Genomic DNA, 12,312 nt, shown 5'->3' on the forward strand with positions numbered 1-12,312 from the left:
GTGTTAGCCAGGATGGTCTCGATCTCCTGACCTTGTGATCCGCCCGTCTCGGCCTCCCAAAGTGCTGGGATTACAGGCTTGAGCCACCGCGCCCGGCTCTTTTTTCTTTATCTATCATGAATTCCTAGAGGAACTCCATGAGTATAGACAAAAGGTATACTTAAATATTAATTTTTAAAACCAAGGCAATAGCCTTGGAAATAGTCACCTTATATGTTAAGAGTCTTCAGTTAATACATCAATAAAAATTACTCAAGTATTAGCAGCCTATTTTAATAAAACACTTCACTAGATGCCACAATTAATAAAATGAAAGCTAGATGTAGGACAGGACTGGATTATGGATGGCATGGAAACATTTCAGCCAAGGATAAATTAATTTTTTAAACACAGACATCATAGAAATATTTGTACATAAAAGTAAAGTAATAAATTCATACTTTGCATGATTAATTTGGAAGTAGAAGGTAGAATGCTTGGAGTGAGTGGAGAATACATCATTGAAATTTACAAGAAAGGTCTTATATTCTGTAAAATGGGAATGATGAGGGAAAAGGGAAATGTAGATGAAGATTAAGAGGAAGATGAATGATAAGCAATAGAAGATATAAAGGAAGAGGATTTACTCATGGGGAGGAGGAGGGAAAAATAAAAGATGGTTCATTGGAAGAGTGGGACAAATCTAATTCTGTTGATAGAAATAAAGAGGACACAGTGGAGTTTCATTTGTGGATGGGGAGTACAGGCATTTGTGAGACATTTAGGAAACATTCATTCAGCTTTTGCAGAATGCATTTGGAGTTTTGGAGGGAAATGTAGAAGGCAAATGTGAAACTGAGAGTGAGCCATATAGAGCTGATATTAATTATTATAGCTAGAAATAACAAGCCTTCCAAGAAAAACTTTAGAAGTAGAGTCCAACTTTTGAGCACAGAACCTTAGCAAATGCTCATAGAACGGAGCAGGAGGACTAAGAAGGTTAAGAATGCTCACAAGGCAAATCGATTGGAGGAAGATCAGGACAGAAGTGCACGACAGAGTTGTGACTTTGAAGGAACAAATAGGTAACATTGTTAAAAGCTGAGTGAAGAATGCAAATAGAATAAAATTCTCTGGAATTGCTGATGACAGGTTATCATTAACCTTTAAGTTTTCAAATTCGGCCAGGCGCGGTGGCTCACGCCTGTAATCCCAGCACTTTGGGAGGCTGAGGCAGGCAGATCACCTGAGGTCAGGGGAGACCAGCCTGGCCAACATGGTAAAACCCCAAAATGCCAAAAATTAGCCAGGAGTAGTGGTGGGCTCCTGTAATCCCAGCTACTCGGGAGGCTGAGACAGGAGAATCGCTTGAACCTGGGAGGCAGAGGTTGTAGTGAGCCAAGATTGCACCACTGCACTCCAGCCTGGGTGACAGAGCAAAACTCCGTCTCAAAAAAAAAAAAAAAATTCAAATTCTATAGATTAGTGAGGGTAGAAATTTCCACTGGCTAAGGGATGAATATCAGGAAATAAATCCAGAAAATGGATTCTAGTCATTAGGGATGTGAAATGAAGGGGGATTTAGAATGCTATCTATACGCTAAAGCTTCTTAAATATTTTCTGTATATTTTCTTTTATAATGAGGGAGAAGGAGTTGCTTAGGAGCAAGAGGAACGTGAGGATGGTAGAGAGGAGGAGTAAATGGTTAAAGAAGATTCTGAAAGAGAGAGCGTGAAATTAAGACTAAGGATCATCAGTAAATAATGGACACCTGCCTGTTCCAGCACTCCTGTAGGAACTTTAGTCCTCCAACTCCTTTAATTTCACCCAGGACCTTTCAGCTGGCCAGTATTAGGCACATTTCACACATGAAGAATATGAGGCTCAGAGACGCTAAGTATCTTGCTCCAAGTCTCAGGAAGCAGAACAGACAGATGTGGGTCCACAACAGAAGCTGTTAGACTCTGAAGTTCACATTTTCTCTGAGATGAGACCCTGTCACTCATTTGTAATGTGACAAGGACTATAGTGGAGAGACGTGTAGGGTGGCTGAGAGGAGCACAGTGAGTCACGGGCTTGCAGGGTCTCCCATTCGGCAGAGGAGAAAATGATCTGGTGACAATCACTGTGTCTGTGTCTTTTTCCCCACTGATGAGCAAATGCTTTGAGAACAGGGAAGGGTGATATTCACCCTGAAATCAGCATCTAGCAAAGATGGCACTGCAAAGATATTTGCCTAATTAGTGGAAAAAATGTCTACTTCTGGTGCACATCTTCTATTTATTCAACAAGAGTTGGCAGTTATTTTTAAGTAAAATATATACTTGAGGCTGTAGAATTTAAATTAGAATGTCTTCTTCGAGGCAATCAGTTGTATTCTCAGGCGGGTCAGGATTGAAGAAAAGCACCCTGAGGGGTGCTGGTGGGAGCATCAGGACAGAGCAGTAAAGGCGGAAGTGTTGGAGGAGGAAGAAACTTTTGAGGAGAACATTATGGGAGAGTTTAGAAAAATAAATGTGACTCTGAACCATGAAGGAGACGAGCATTTCTGGAACTACATGTTTCGTTCAATACTTTATCGAGTAAGAGACTTGTGGCATTGACAGTCTTTCTCATGTAGCTAAGACACTCTAGTTTGCCCTGCTTCTGCCCTCAATTCCCCCGTCTCCTTTCTTTCCTAGTTTCCCTTACTGTGTACACTGCAATTAAAGAAACGTTAGTGAGCAGGTGGACATGAAATAAGAAGGAGTTACTTCTAAAACATTTTCAAATGTAACCTGCTTCTGTTTAAGGTTCACAGTTGATGATGTAGCACATTAGTTTTACTGAAAAAGCACTTGTAAAATAAAACATCAGGGAATCTCCATTCCAAAACACATCTTCCCTGCTGAAGACAGGGAAGAAGTGTCTTTAAACACATGCTTTGGCTTCATCCCTTGTGTCTAAAACGTCTAAGCATTCATCTTTTTGTCTGCTTTCTTTTAAACCCATATTTAAAGGATAGATTCTTAACAGTAGCAAGTTGAAAAGAGAAAAATACAAAGAACAAGATGCCATCACAATGTCCTCCTTTATCCCACTAATGATTGAAGAAACCAAAGCCTATCAAAAAGGCCAGTGAATCCTCAAAGCATCCAAGCCTTCAGATCTATCAGAGGTTGCTATCAATTTATATTTGATTTTGTGGAGGGTATGTGACAGCAAACACATTTGCTACTTTACCCCAAGGCAGAAGTCATCTTACTGTTAACACCCATAGTACTATAGTAGTACTACCAATTAGTGTACACCAAGTACTTTCCTATAACCTATCTAAGTTTGACCTTAAATGTAACCATGAGTCATTTAATAGTAATCTGTCTAAGGTATGAAACTTGTCACTAAACAAAAATCACCTACCTGCTAGAAAAAACCTAGGTTCTCTGATTCCAGGCTCTTTCCACAAGACCCTTGCCTCTTCCCAATGTTTTCTTTGGTAAATGATACATATATTTCATCGAGTTGAGTCTAGTTCATGTATTTGAGATACTTTCCAATTGTCTGTCTTTGCTGTTTATCATTTTTCAGACAATTGTCCATTACCATGCTTTTCTTGCACTGGAATCAAGGGAAGATGTTAAGAATGTAGAATTCCTAAAACTGTACTATGTTATCTCCAGGCTTTCACTGACGTCCCTGAGACAAATCATGTCCTTATTTAAGGAATGGCCTGTCTCTCTGAAGCAGAGTAGATATAATGCAGTTGGAATCCAGGTTGTTAGCTTAGCCTCATGAATAATCTAAAGACTGAGGCTAGTACTGGTGGCTCATATACATATGTATTCTTAAAAAGTTATTTTTGATGGGCTTGTCTTTTTTTCTTGTAAATGTGTTTAAGTTCTTTGTGGATTCTGGATATTAGCCCTTTGTCAGATGGATAGATTGCAAAAATTGTCTCCCATTCTGTAGGTTGCCTGTTCACTCTGATGCTAGTTTCTTTTGCTGTGCAGAAGCTCTTTAGTTTAATTAGATCCCATTTGTCAATTTTGGCTTTTGTTGCCATTGCTTTTGGTGTCTTAGTCATGAAGTCTTTGCCCATGCCTGTGTCCTGAGTGGTATTGCCTAGGTTTTCTTCTAGAGTGTTTATGGTTTTAGGTCTTACATTTAAGTCTTTAATCCATCTTGAGTTAATTCCTCAAGGATCTAGAACCAGAAGTACCATTTGACCCAGCAATCCCATTACTGGGTATATACCCAAAGGATTAGAAATCATTCTACTGTAAAGACACAGGCACACATATGTTTATTGCAGCACTATTCACAGTAGCAAAGACTTGGAACCAACCCAAATGCCCATCAATGATTGACTGGATAAAGAAAATGTGGCACATATATACCATGGAATACTATTCAGCTATAAAAAAAAATGAGTTCATGTTCTTTGCAGGGACATGGATAAAGCTGGAAACCATCATTCTCAGCAAACTAACACAGGAACAGGAAACCAAACACCACAAGTTCTCACTAATAAGTGGGAGTTGAACAATGAGAGCACATGGACACAGGGAAGGGAACATCACACACCAGGGCCTGTCGAGGGGTGAGGGGCTAGGAGAGGGACAGCATTAGGAGAAATAGCTAATGTAGACGACGGGTTGATGGGTGCAGCAAATCACCATGGCATGTGTATACCTATGTAACAAACTTGCACATTCTGCACATGTATCCCAGAATTTAAAGTATAATAAAAAAAGAAAAAAAGTTATTCTTATGGTTACTCAACAGCTTCTGTTTTTTTTCTGACTCTCTCCACAGATTAATAATCCTTGAATATTTTAATGGGAACAGATAACCAGACTTGGGCGAGTGAATTTATTCTCCTCGGCCTGTCCAGTGACTGGGATGCTCAGGTCTCCCTCTTTGTCCTATTCTTGGTCATGTACATGGTGACCGTGCTGGGGAACTGTCTCATTGTCCTTCTGATCAGACTGGACAGCCGACTCCACACTCCCATGTATTTCTTTCTCACCAACCTCTCCCTTGTCGATGTCTCCTATGCCACAAGCATAGTCCCTCAGCTGCTGGCACATTTTCTTGCAGAACATAAAGCCATCCCATTGCAGAGCTGTGCAGCCCAATTATTTTTCTCCCTGGCCTTGGGTGGGATTGAGTTTGTTCTCCTGGCAGTGATGGCCTATGACCGTTATGCGGCTGTGTGTGACCCCCTGCGATACTCGGCCATCATGCATGGAGCGCTGTGTACTAGGTTGGCCATCACATCCTGGGTCAGTGGTTCCATTAACTCTCTCATGCATACCACCATCACCTTTCAGCTGCCCATGTGCACAAACAAGTTTATTGATCACATATCCTGTGAAATTCTAGCTGTGATCAGGCTGGCTTGTGTGGACACCTCCTCCAACGAGGTCACCATCATGGTGTCTAGCATTGTTCTTCTGATGACACCCTTGTGTCTGGTTCTTTTGTCCTACATCCGGATCATCTCCACCATCCTAAAGATCCAGTCCAGAGAAGGAAGGAGGAAAGCCTTCCACACGTGTGCCTCTCACCTCACAGTGGTTGCCCTGTGCTATGGCATGGCCATTTTCACTTACATCCAGCCCCACTCCAGTCTCTCTGTCCTTCAGGAGAAGTTGTTCTCTCTCTTTTATGCCATTTTGACACCAATGCTGAACCCTATGATTTACAGCCTAAGGAATAAAGAGGTGAAAGGGGCCTGGAAGAAACTATTATGGAAATTCTCCGGGTTAACATCAAAGCTGGCAACTTGACTCGTCAAGATGACTTAGAGAAAACAGCTTTGCCTTAGTGTTCTCCACCCAACTTAGATCTGACAGGCATAAACTACATTGCCCTGGCAACTAGGAAGGAGATGACGTAGCATGTACCGTGGATGTTATGTAGGAGGCTAAATTGTTGAGTTGGGGAGTGAGATGTGGGGTATTTTTATGTCATAGCAGCATGATAAGTGGAGTATGGCACTGCCCCCTTAGACCTGCCACACTTATTTAGTCTCCATTTCTTTGTCTTGGTAGTAATTGGAAGAAACTGTACTATATTATTGTACTGTTGGGTTTGTTACATTGTTTGTAATCATGGACCTATTTCTAGATCTTACACTGAATAACTGGTTATTTTTCCATATTTCAGAAAGGTTATATTTTGGTCAAATGCATTTTCACAATTGAAAGTTTGCTCACAATAATATGTGATGTAAGTAGCCACATGCATTATATTTGTGATTCATGGAGAAACATCAATTAAAGATCTTGTTTCACTCTGATCACAATATAACCAAAGGTTGTTTGTACGCAATGACAGTATTGGCTAAGGAAAAGCTGAGCCTCAGTAGCTGCCAAATAGTGAATGCACAATTTTGCAAGAAAATTGTTGCATATGCATGGGATCTCATTTACAATCGTAAAGCAGTCTAATCTCTGAAAATTCAAGGAACTCTCTATCTGAAATTTTGGAAAGAAAATAAATAAATAAACAATGAGATAGATGTATAAAATACCAAAGATGTAGTTAATTTCAGAAAAACAGGTTCCTTGGACAAGCCAATGAATAACAATATGGTTTTAATATGAAGTTTTGAAAATCAGGATCAGTCAGTCTGCTGTGTAGAAATCACCCTTATGTCCATTTTAAGAGCCTTCTTCTACCCCACCTCACACACATGCAATAAGACTCTATTCAACCTTTGTAAATCTAGTGATCTGGGATTTCTGAGAGTGTAACTCACCTTTGGTGAAAAACCTAAATATGATAAAAAAAAATTGGAAAGAAATACTTAGAGGACAGGGAAGAAAAAGAAAGAGAAAAATATATAATGATAATGAGTCTTCTTACTTGCTTAAAGAGTCTCAAAAGGGGGACCCTCCTTGCCTTTGTGTCTTCGTTAGTTCATTTGATTTGCAATTTTTCCATTTATGAACATATTATCACACAGTCTCAGAGTCTAAACAAAGTTGAAGACTCATACGTTCCACAATCCATTTGACATGTCAACTTTAGCATAAGATTGACCTATTTCTAAATTTTGTGAGATAGGCAGACATCCTAAAAGGAGTCAGTGATACTGGACTGAATTTTCATTGGTATTAATTCAATAAATATTAATGGAATTTCTTTTAATGTGTGAATATGAATGATTCATGAGACACTACACTCAGTAAGATACAGTTCTTGCAATCAAGGATATGACCACATAGTAGGAAAGACAGGCAATGAAGCAATTATAATGCAGTGAGATAGATGTTACAGTGGGAGTAAGCCCAAGGGCTTGTAGGAGTCAACTGGCATGCTTTCAGAGGACTTGGTATATGACGGAAACCTTGGACTAAGATCTGAAAGCTGAGAACGTGTTATCCACATGACAAACAACCTGACCAAAGAATAACCTGTGCAAAAGCTAGGAGAAAGCATGGAACTACACGAATGTCGGGCGGGGGAGACGGACAGTCATGAGGTTGACCCAGCAATCCCACTGCTAAGATCTTTCCAAAGGAAAAGAAGTCATTATATGAAAAAGACACTTGCACATGAGTGTTTATAGCAGCACAGTTCACAATTGCAAAGATGTGGAACCAACCTAAGTACCCATTGACTAATGAGTGGATAAAGAAAATGTGGTATTATAAACACCATGGAATACTACTCAGCCATTAAAGGGAATTAGATAATGTCTTTTGCAGTGAATTGGATAGAGTTGGAGGCCATTATTCTAAGTGAAGTAACACAGGAGTGGAAAATCAAAAACCGCATGTTCTCACTTATAGGTGGGAGCTAAGCTATGAGTACACAAAGGCATATAGAATGACATCATGGACTTTAGAGACTCAGAAAGGGGAGAGTGGAAAGGGAACCAGGAATTTTAAAAAACTGCACATTAGGTACAATGTACATTACTAGGGTGACAGGTGCAATAAAATCCCAGAATTCACTACTATGTAATCATCCATGTAACAACAACAACAACAACAAAACACTTGTACCCCAAAAGCTATTGAAATAAAAAAATTTTAAAAAAGAAGTATAGGCAAGGGTTAAATCATGTAGGGCTTTGAAGGTGAAATTGTGTTTGAACTTTTTCCTGATAGCAAAATGGATATATTAAAGGATTTTAAGCAGGTAAATTGCTTGATATAATAATATTATTTTTAAAAGATCACTAGCAAATTAATAAGAGGAGAAAAGAGTAGAGGCAGGGAAGTTTGCTAGGGAGTCATTCCAGTAATGCTGATTATATAATAAATGAATCTGAACTAAAGTTGTGGCAGTGGGGAAAGAGAAAAGTAAATGAAGACATGCACAATATGACAATGTTACTGGGGATTAAACCCTACCTAGGATGATTGCTCGCTGAGGCTTAGCACCAGGGTCCGGTTCACACTTAGCACTAGGTAAATACTTTATTGAATGAATAAAACATCAAACAAAAATGCTTTCTGAAAAATGAGTTTTAAAAGCTTTTCTACTCAGGCTGATGACAAATACAATAAAGACAGATATGCTAGTTTAACATAATTGGCTGATTTTATACAGCACTTATATCTTTTATTCCACAAGTATATTATTAAATGATAGAGAACATCTAATACAACCATTTCAACCATCAGGTTGTCATGATGGGAGATGTATGTCATGATAAAAGAGACAAAATCTTGAACTCCCTGCTAGTTCCAACAGAAAAGTCTCAGAATCCAAATTGGCTCAGTCTGGGTCATATGGCCCTCCCTCAACTAAGCCCTCCCTTAGAACTAGGAGATGAATTTCTAAGAATGAAAGATTTTACAGACTCCATCTTTTATACCCACCCCAACAGTCTAACTCTGAAAAGGAGAAAGCCAATGACTTTCCTCACAAGGATATACTAATATTTTGTTAAACATTTTTCAGTCTATGATTGTAAAGAATATTAATCTTGGGTTTTTTTCTTGTGATGTCTTTGTGTGGTTTTGGTATCAGATCAAGACTAACTTCATACAATAAATTGGATATTGTTCCCTCCTCTTCAATTTTTTGAAAGAGTTTGGAATGATTTGGTGAAAATTCTTCATTAAACGTTTAGTAGAATTTATCTATGAGGGCATCTAATTCTACATTTTTCTTTGTTCAAGGTTAATTGATTATTAATTCAGTTTCTTCACTTATAGATCTATTTTCTGTTCTTCATAAGTCAGTTTTAATTGCTTCTAAGAATTTTTCAATTTTATTTAGGTTATTAAGTTTGTAGGATATAATTGTTCACATTATTATCATATAATCCGTTTTATTTATTTGAGGTCAGTCATGATACTACTTCATTCCTGCTTTCAGTAATTTGAATTTATTTTTTTCTTGGCTAGTTCAGCTAAAATGTAAAAAAAAATTGCTGTTTTCAAAAAACCACCTCTTAGTTCTGTTGATTTTTCTAGTTTTTCTTTCCTTAATTTCATTTATTTCTGCTGTAATCTTCATCATTTCCCTTTTTCTGTTTGATTTGTATTTAATTTGCTTTTTTTCCAGTTTCTAAAAATTGAAGGTTAAGTTGTTGAGCTGGATCTTTTGTAGATAGCATTATTTTGATTACATAATAGATGTAACTTATTAAACTTGGGCAGCAGCTATTCTATACTTAGAGTCCAGATTCAGTTCAGCCTGGCTTGTCTATTCTATATATTCTTCTTTGCTTTTCTCTCTCTGTGGGACTTATTCTACTCTATTGTTCATAAATTTCCTCCATGAGGGGGGAAAAGTAACATTGGAGGTGTTGTCATGATAGGAGATGTATGTCATGATAAAAGAGACAAAATCTTGAATTCCCTGCTAGTTCCAACAGAAAAGTCTCAGAATCCAAATTGGCTCAGTCTGGGTCATATGGCCCTCCCTCAACTAAGCCCTCCCTTAGAAGTTTGAGGCACTTTGACTAGACATTAACATTTTTGGTTGACTTGAATAATTTTAATATATGAAGACTTGTTTTATAGCTCATCATATGCTCTATTTTGGTAAATGTTCCACTCACATGTGAAAAAAATGCATTTTATGTTGTTGTTGATTGGAGTACAGCCATTCACTGCATAGCAATGTTTCAGTCAATGACAGACAACGTAAATAACAGAGGTCTCCTAAAATTATAAAATTGCCAAAAAACTCCTATTGCCTGGTGACATCGAACTAGTAACATCCTAGGGCAAAGCATTACCCACAGGTTTGTGGTGATGTTGGTGTAAACAAATATATGTGTTGCTTTTTGTATAAAAATATATCATTCACTTACGTACAGTACATGTAGGACAACGGCTGTGCTTCAGTCAGGAGTAGGCATACCAGTTGTTGAGAGAGGGGTATTGAAATCTCTGACTATAATTGTAAATTTGTCTGTCTTCTTGCATTTGTGTCAGTTTTTGCTTCATATGCTTTGAATGTCTGTTAAGTATGTAAATATTTCATTGTTCTGCATCCTTCATGAATTGAATCCTTTATCATTATGAAATGCTTTTCTTTGTTTTTTGCTCTGAAATCTACTGTGATTGATACTGATATAGAAACTTCCACTTTCTTTTGATTCATGTTAACATGATATTTCTTTCCCATATCTCGGGGATCACTGTTCATCATGTCATATTCTGTGTCTTAAAAATGTTTTTTCCCGTATATTTTGTCCTGCTCTTTAGTTGTTTCTGGTGGGAGAGTAAATTAAATGCCTATTTCTCCATCTTGACTGGAAACAGCAATCTTTTCTTGGGTTTTTAAACCCTACTAAAAATAAGTTTGTGTTTGGATTCTGAAGGTATTTTTCATATTGTGACATGTAAGAGAACATGTCTGAGTACTCAGACTAATTACCAAGGTTCTTTTACTTTTTATTTTACTTTATTTTTTTTAGACAGAGTCTCGCTCCAGCCTGCAGTGCAATGGCGTGATCTCAGCTAACTGCAACCTCCACCTCCCAGGTTCAAGTGATTGACCTGTCTCAGCCTCCCAAGTAGCTGGGATAACAGGCGCCCGCCACCACGCCCAGCTAATTTTTTGTATTTTTAGTAGAGATGGGGTTTCACTGTGTTAGTCAGGATGGTCTCGATCTCCTGACTTCGTGATCCGCCCACCTTGGCCTCCCAAAGTGCTGGGATTACAGGCGTGAGCCACGGTGCCTGACCACTTTTCTTAGTTGAAACTCAGGCTGTCTGGATCTAGAGTCTACACTCAGAACCATTGTCCCACGCTGCTTCTAAAAATGTTGTTATTACGAACACTAGGCAAATAGAGATCTTATAGGAGAAACTTTTACTTCCAGGGCTTCCTAAACCACGTACCCTTCAGAGATCTTTTACTTTCTTTGCAAAGTGAAACAGGACGAAGTGAGAAACACCTCCATGCAGCTATGGTGCTCTACAGTTAGTGACTCTTGTTTTCCAAAGAAGACAAATATAGCAGATGAGGTTACTGTAAAGAGTTTACCATTATTTATTTTTTTGAAAAATACATTCTTTTTATTTTGAGTTCTATTCCTTAAAATAAAAACCTGTAACTGTAAAAAATTAAAAAAAAAAAATTAAGAGCAAAATCAGCACATAGAGACATGGGTATTGACATTATTTTTATTATTGTTAATTTGGACAATATAACTTTACATTTGAATAGCTTTAATTGCTAAAGTGCATTTTTGTCTGTCATCTCATTTCTTCTGTTTTATTAATTTACTGTAAGAAGTGCCATAGCAAAGTACCATAGCGCAGGTGGCTCAAATAACAGAAAGGTATTTTCTCACTGCTCTCAAGGTTAGAAGTCTGCCATACCGGTGTTGGCAAGGTTGATTTCTTGTGAGGGCTTGCTCCTTGCCTTGTAGGTGTCATCCCTCTGTGTGTGTCTGTGTCGTAACCTCCTCCTCTTATAAGGACACCTCTCGTGCTGGATCAGTGTCTAGTCCAATAATCTCATTTTAGCGTAATTACCTCTTTAAAGACCTTATCTGCAAATACAGTCACATTCTGAGGTACTAGGGATTAGGACTTCAACACAAGTATGGGGAGGGGGACACATAATCCAGAATGTATATTTATACTCAATAAACGTTATAGCCTTGTTTCTTTATCCTTTATGTAGTAAGATAGGGAGAGCTGGCATTATAATTCCCATTCCAAATATCAGGAAACCATTATCAGAAGATAACATGAAAGGCTACAAAACATTTAACCCCCTTGGTATTTTATGTGCTTTAAAATTACTGATGCTTATTATACAAACAGAAATAGTCTTTAAAATAAATTTTTATCACACTCCAATTTACAGAGAAACAATTTACTAAGGGCCATCACAAATATTATATGTCAACTATTATTTAAGTA

General features: G+C 38.0%; 1 protein-coding gene across 1 annotated transcript; it reads left to right on the plus strand.

Moving 5' to 3' along the window:
• Window positions 1–4,759: 4,759 nt before the first annotated feature.
• Window positions 4,760–5,836, plus strand: LOC105511266 (olfactory receptor 2F1-like). Its single transcript, XM_011941400.1, has one exon. The coding sequence runs from the start codon at window positions 4,798–4,800 to the stop codon at window positions 5,749–5,751; it is 954 nt and encodes a 317-aa protein (XP_011796790.1). The 5' UTR covers window positions 4,760–4,797; the 3' UTR covers window positions 5,752–5,836.
• Window positions 5,837–12,312: the final 6,476 nt, after the last annotated feature.

This window comes from Colobus angolensis, unplaced genomic scaffold (assembly GCF_000951035.1).
Source record: "Colobus angolensis palliatus isolate OR3802 unplaced genomic scaffold, Cang.pa_1.0 Scaffold2, whole genome shotgun sequence".
NCBI classification, from domain to species: domain Eukaryota; kingdom Metazoa; phylum Chordata; class Mammalia; order Primates; family Cercopithecidae; genus Colobus; species Colobus angolensis.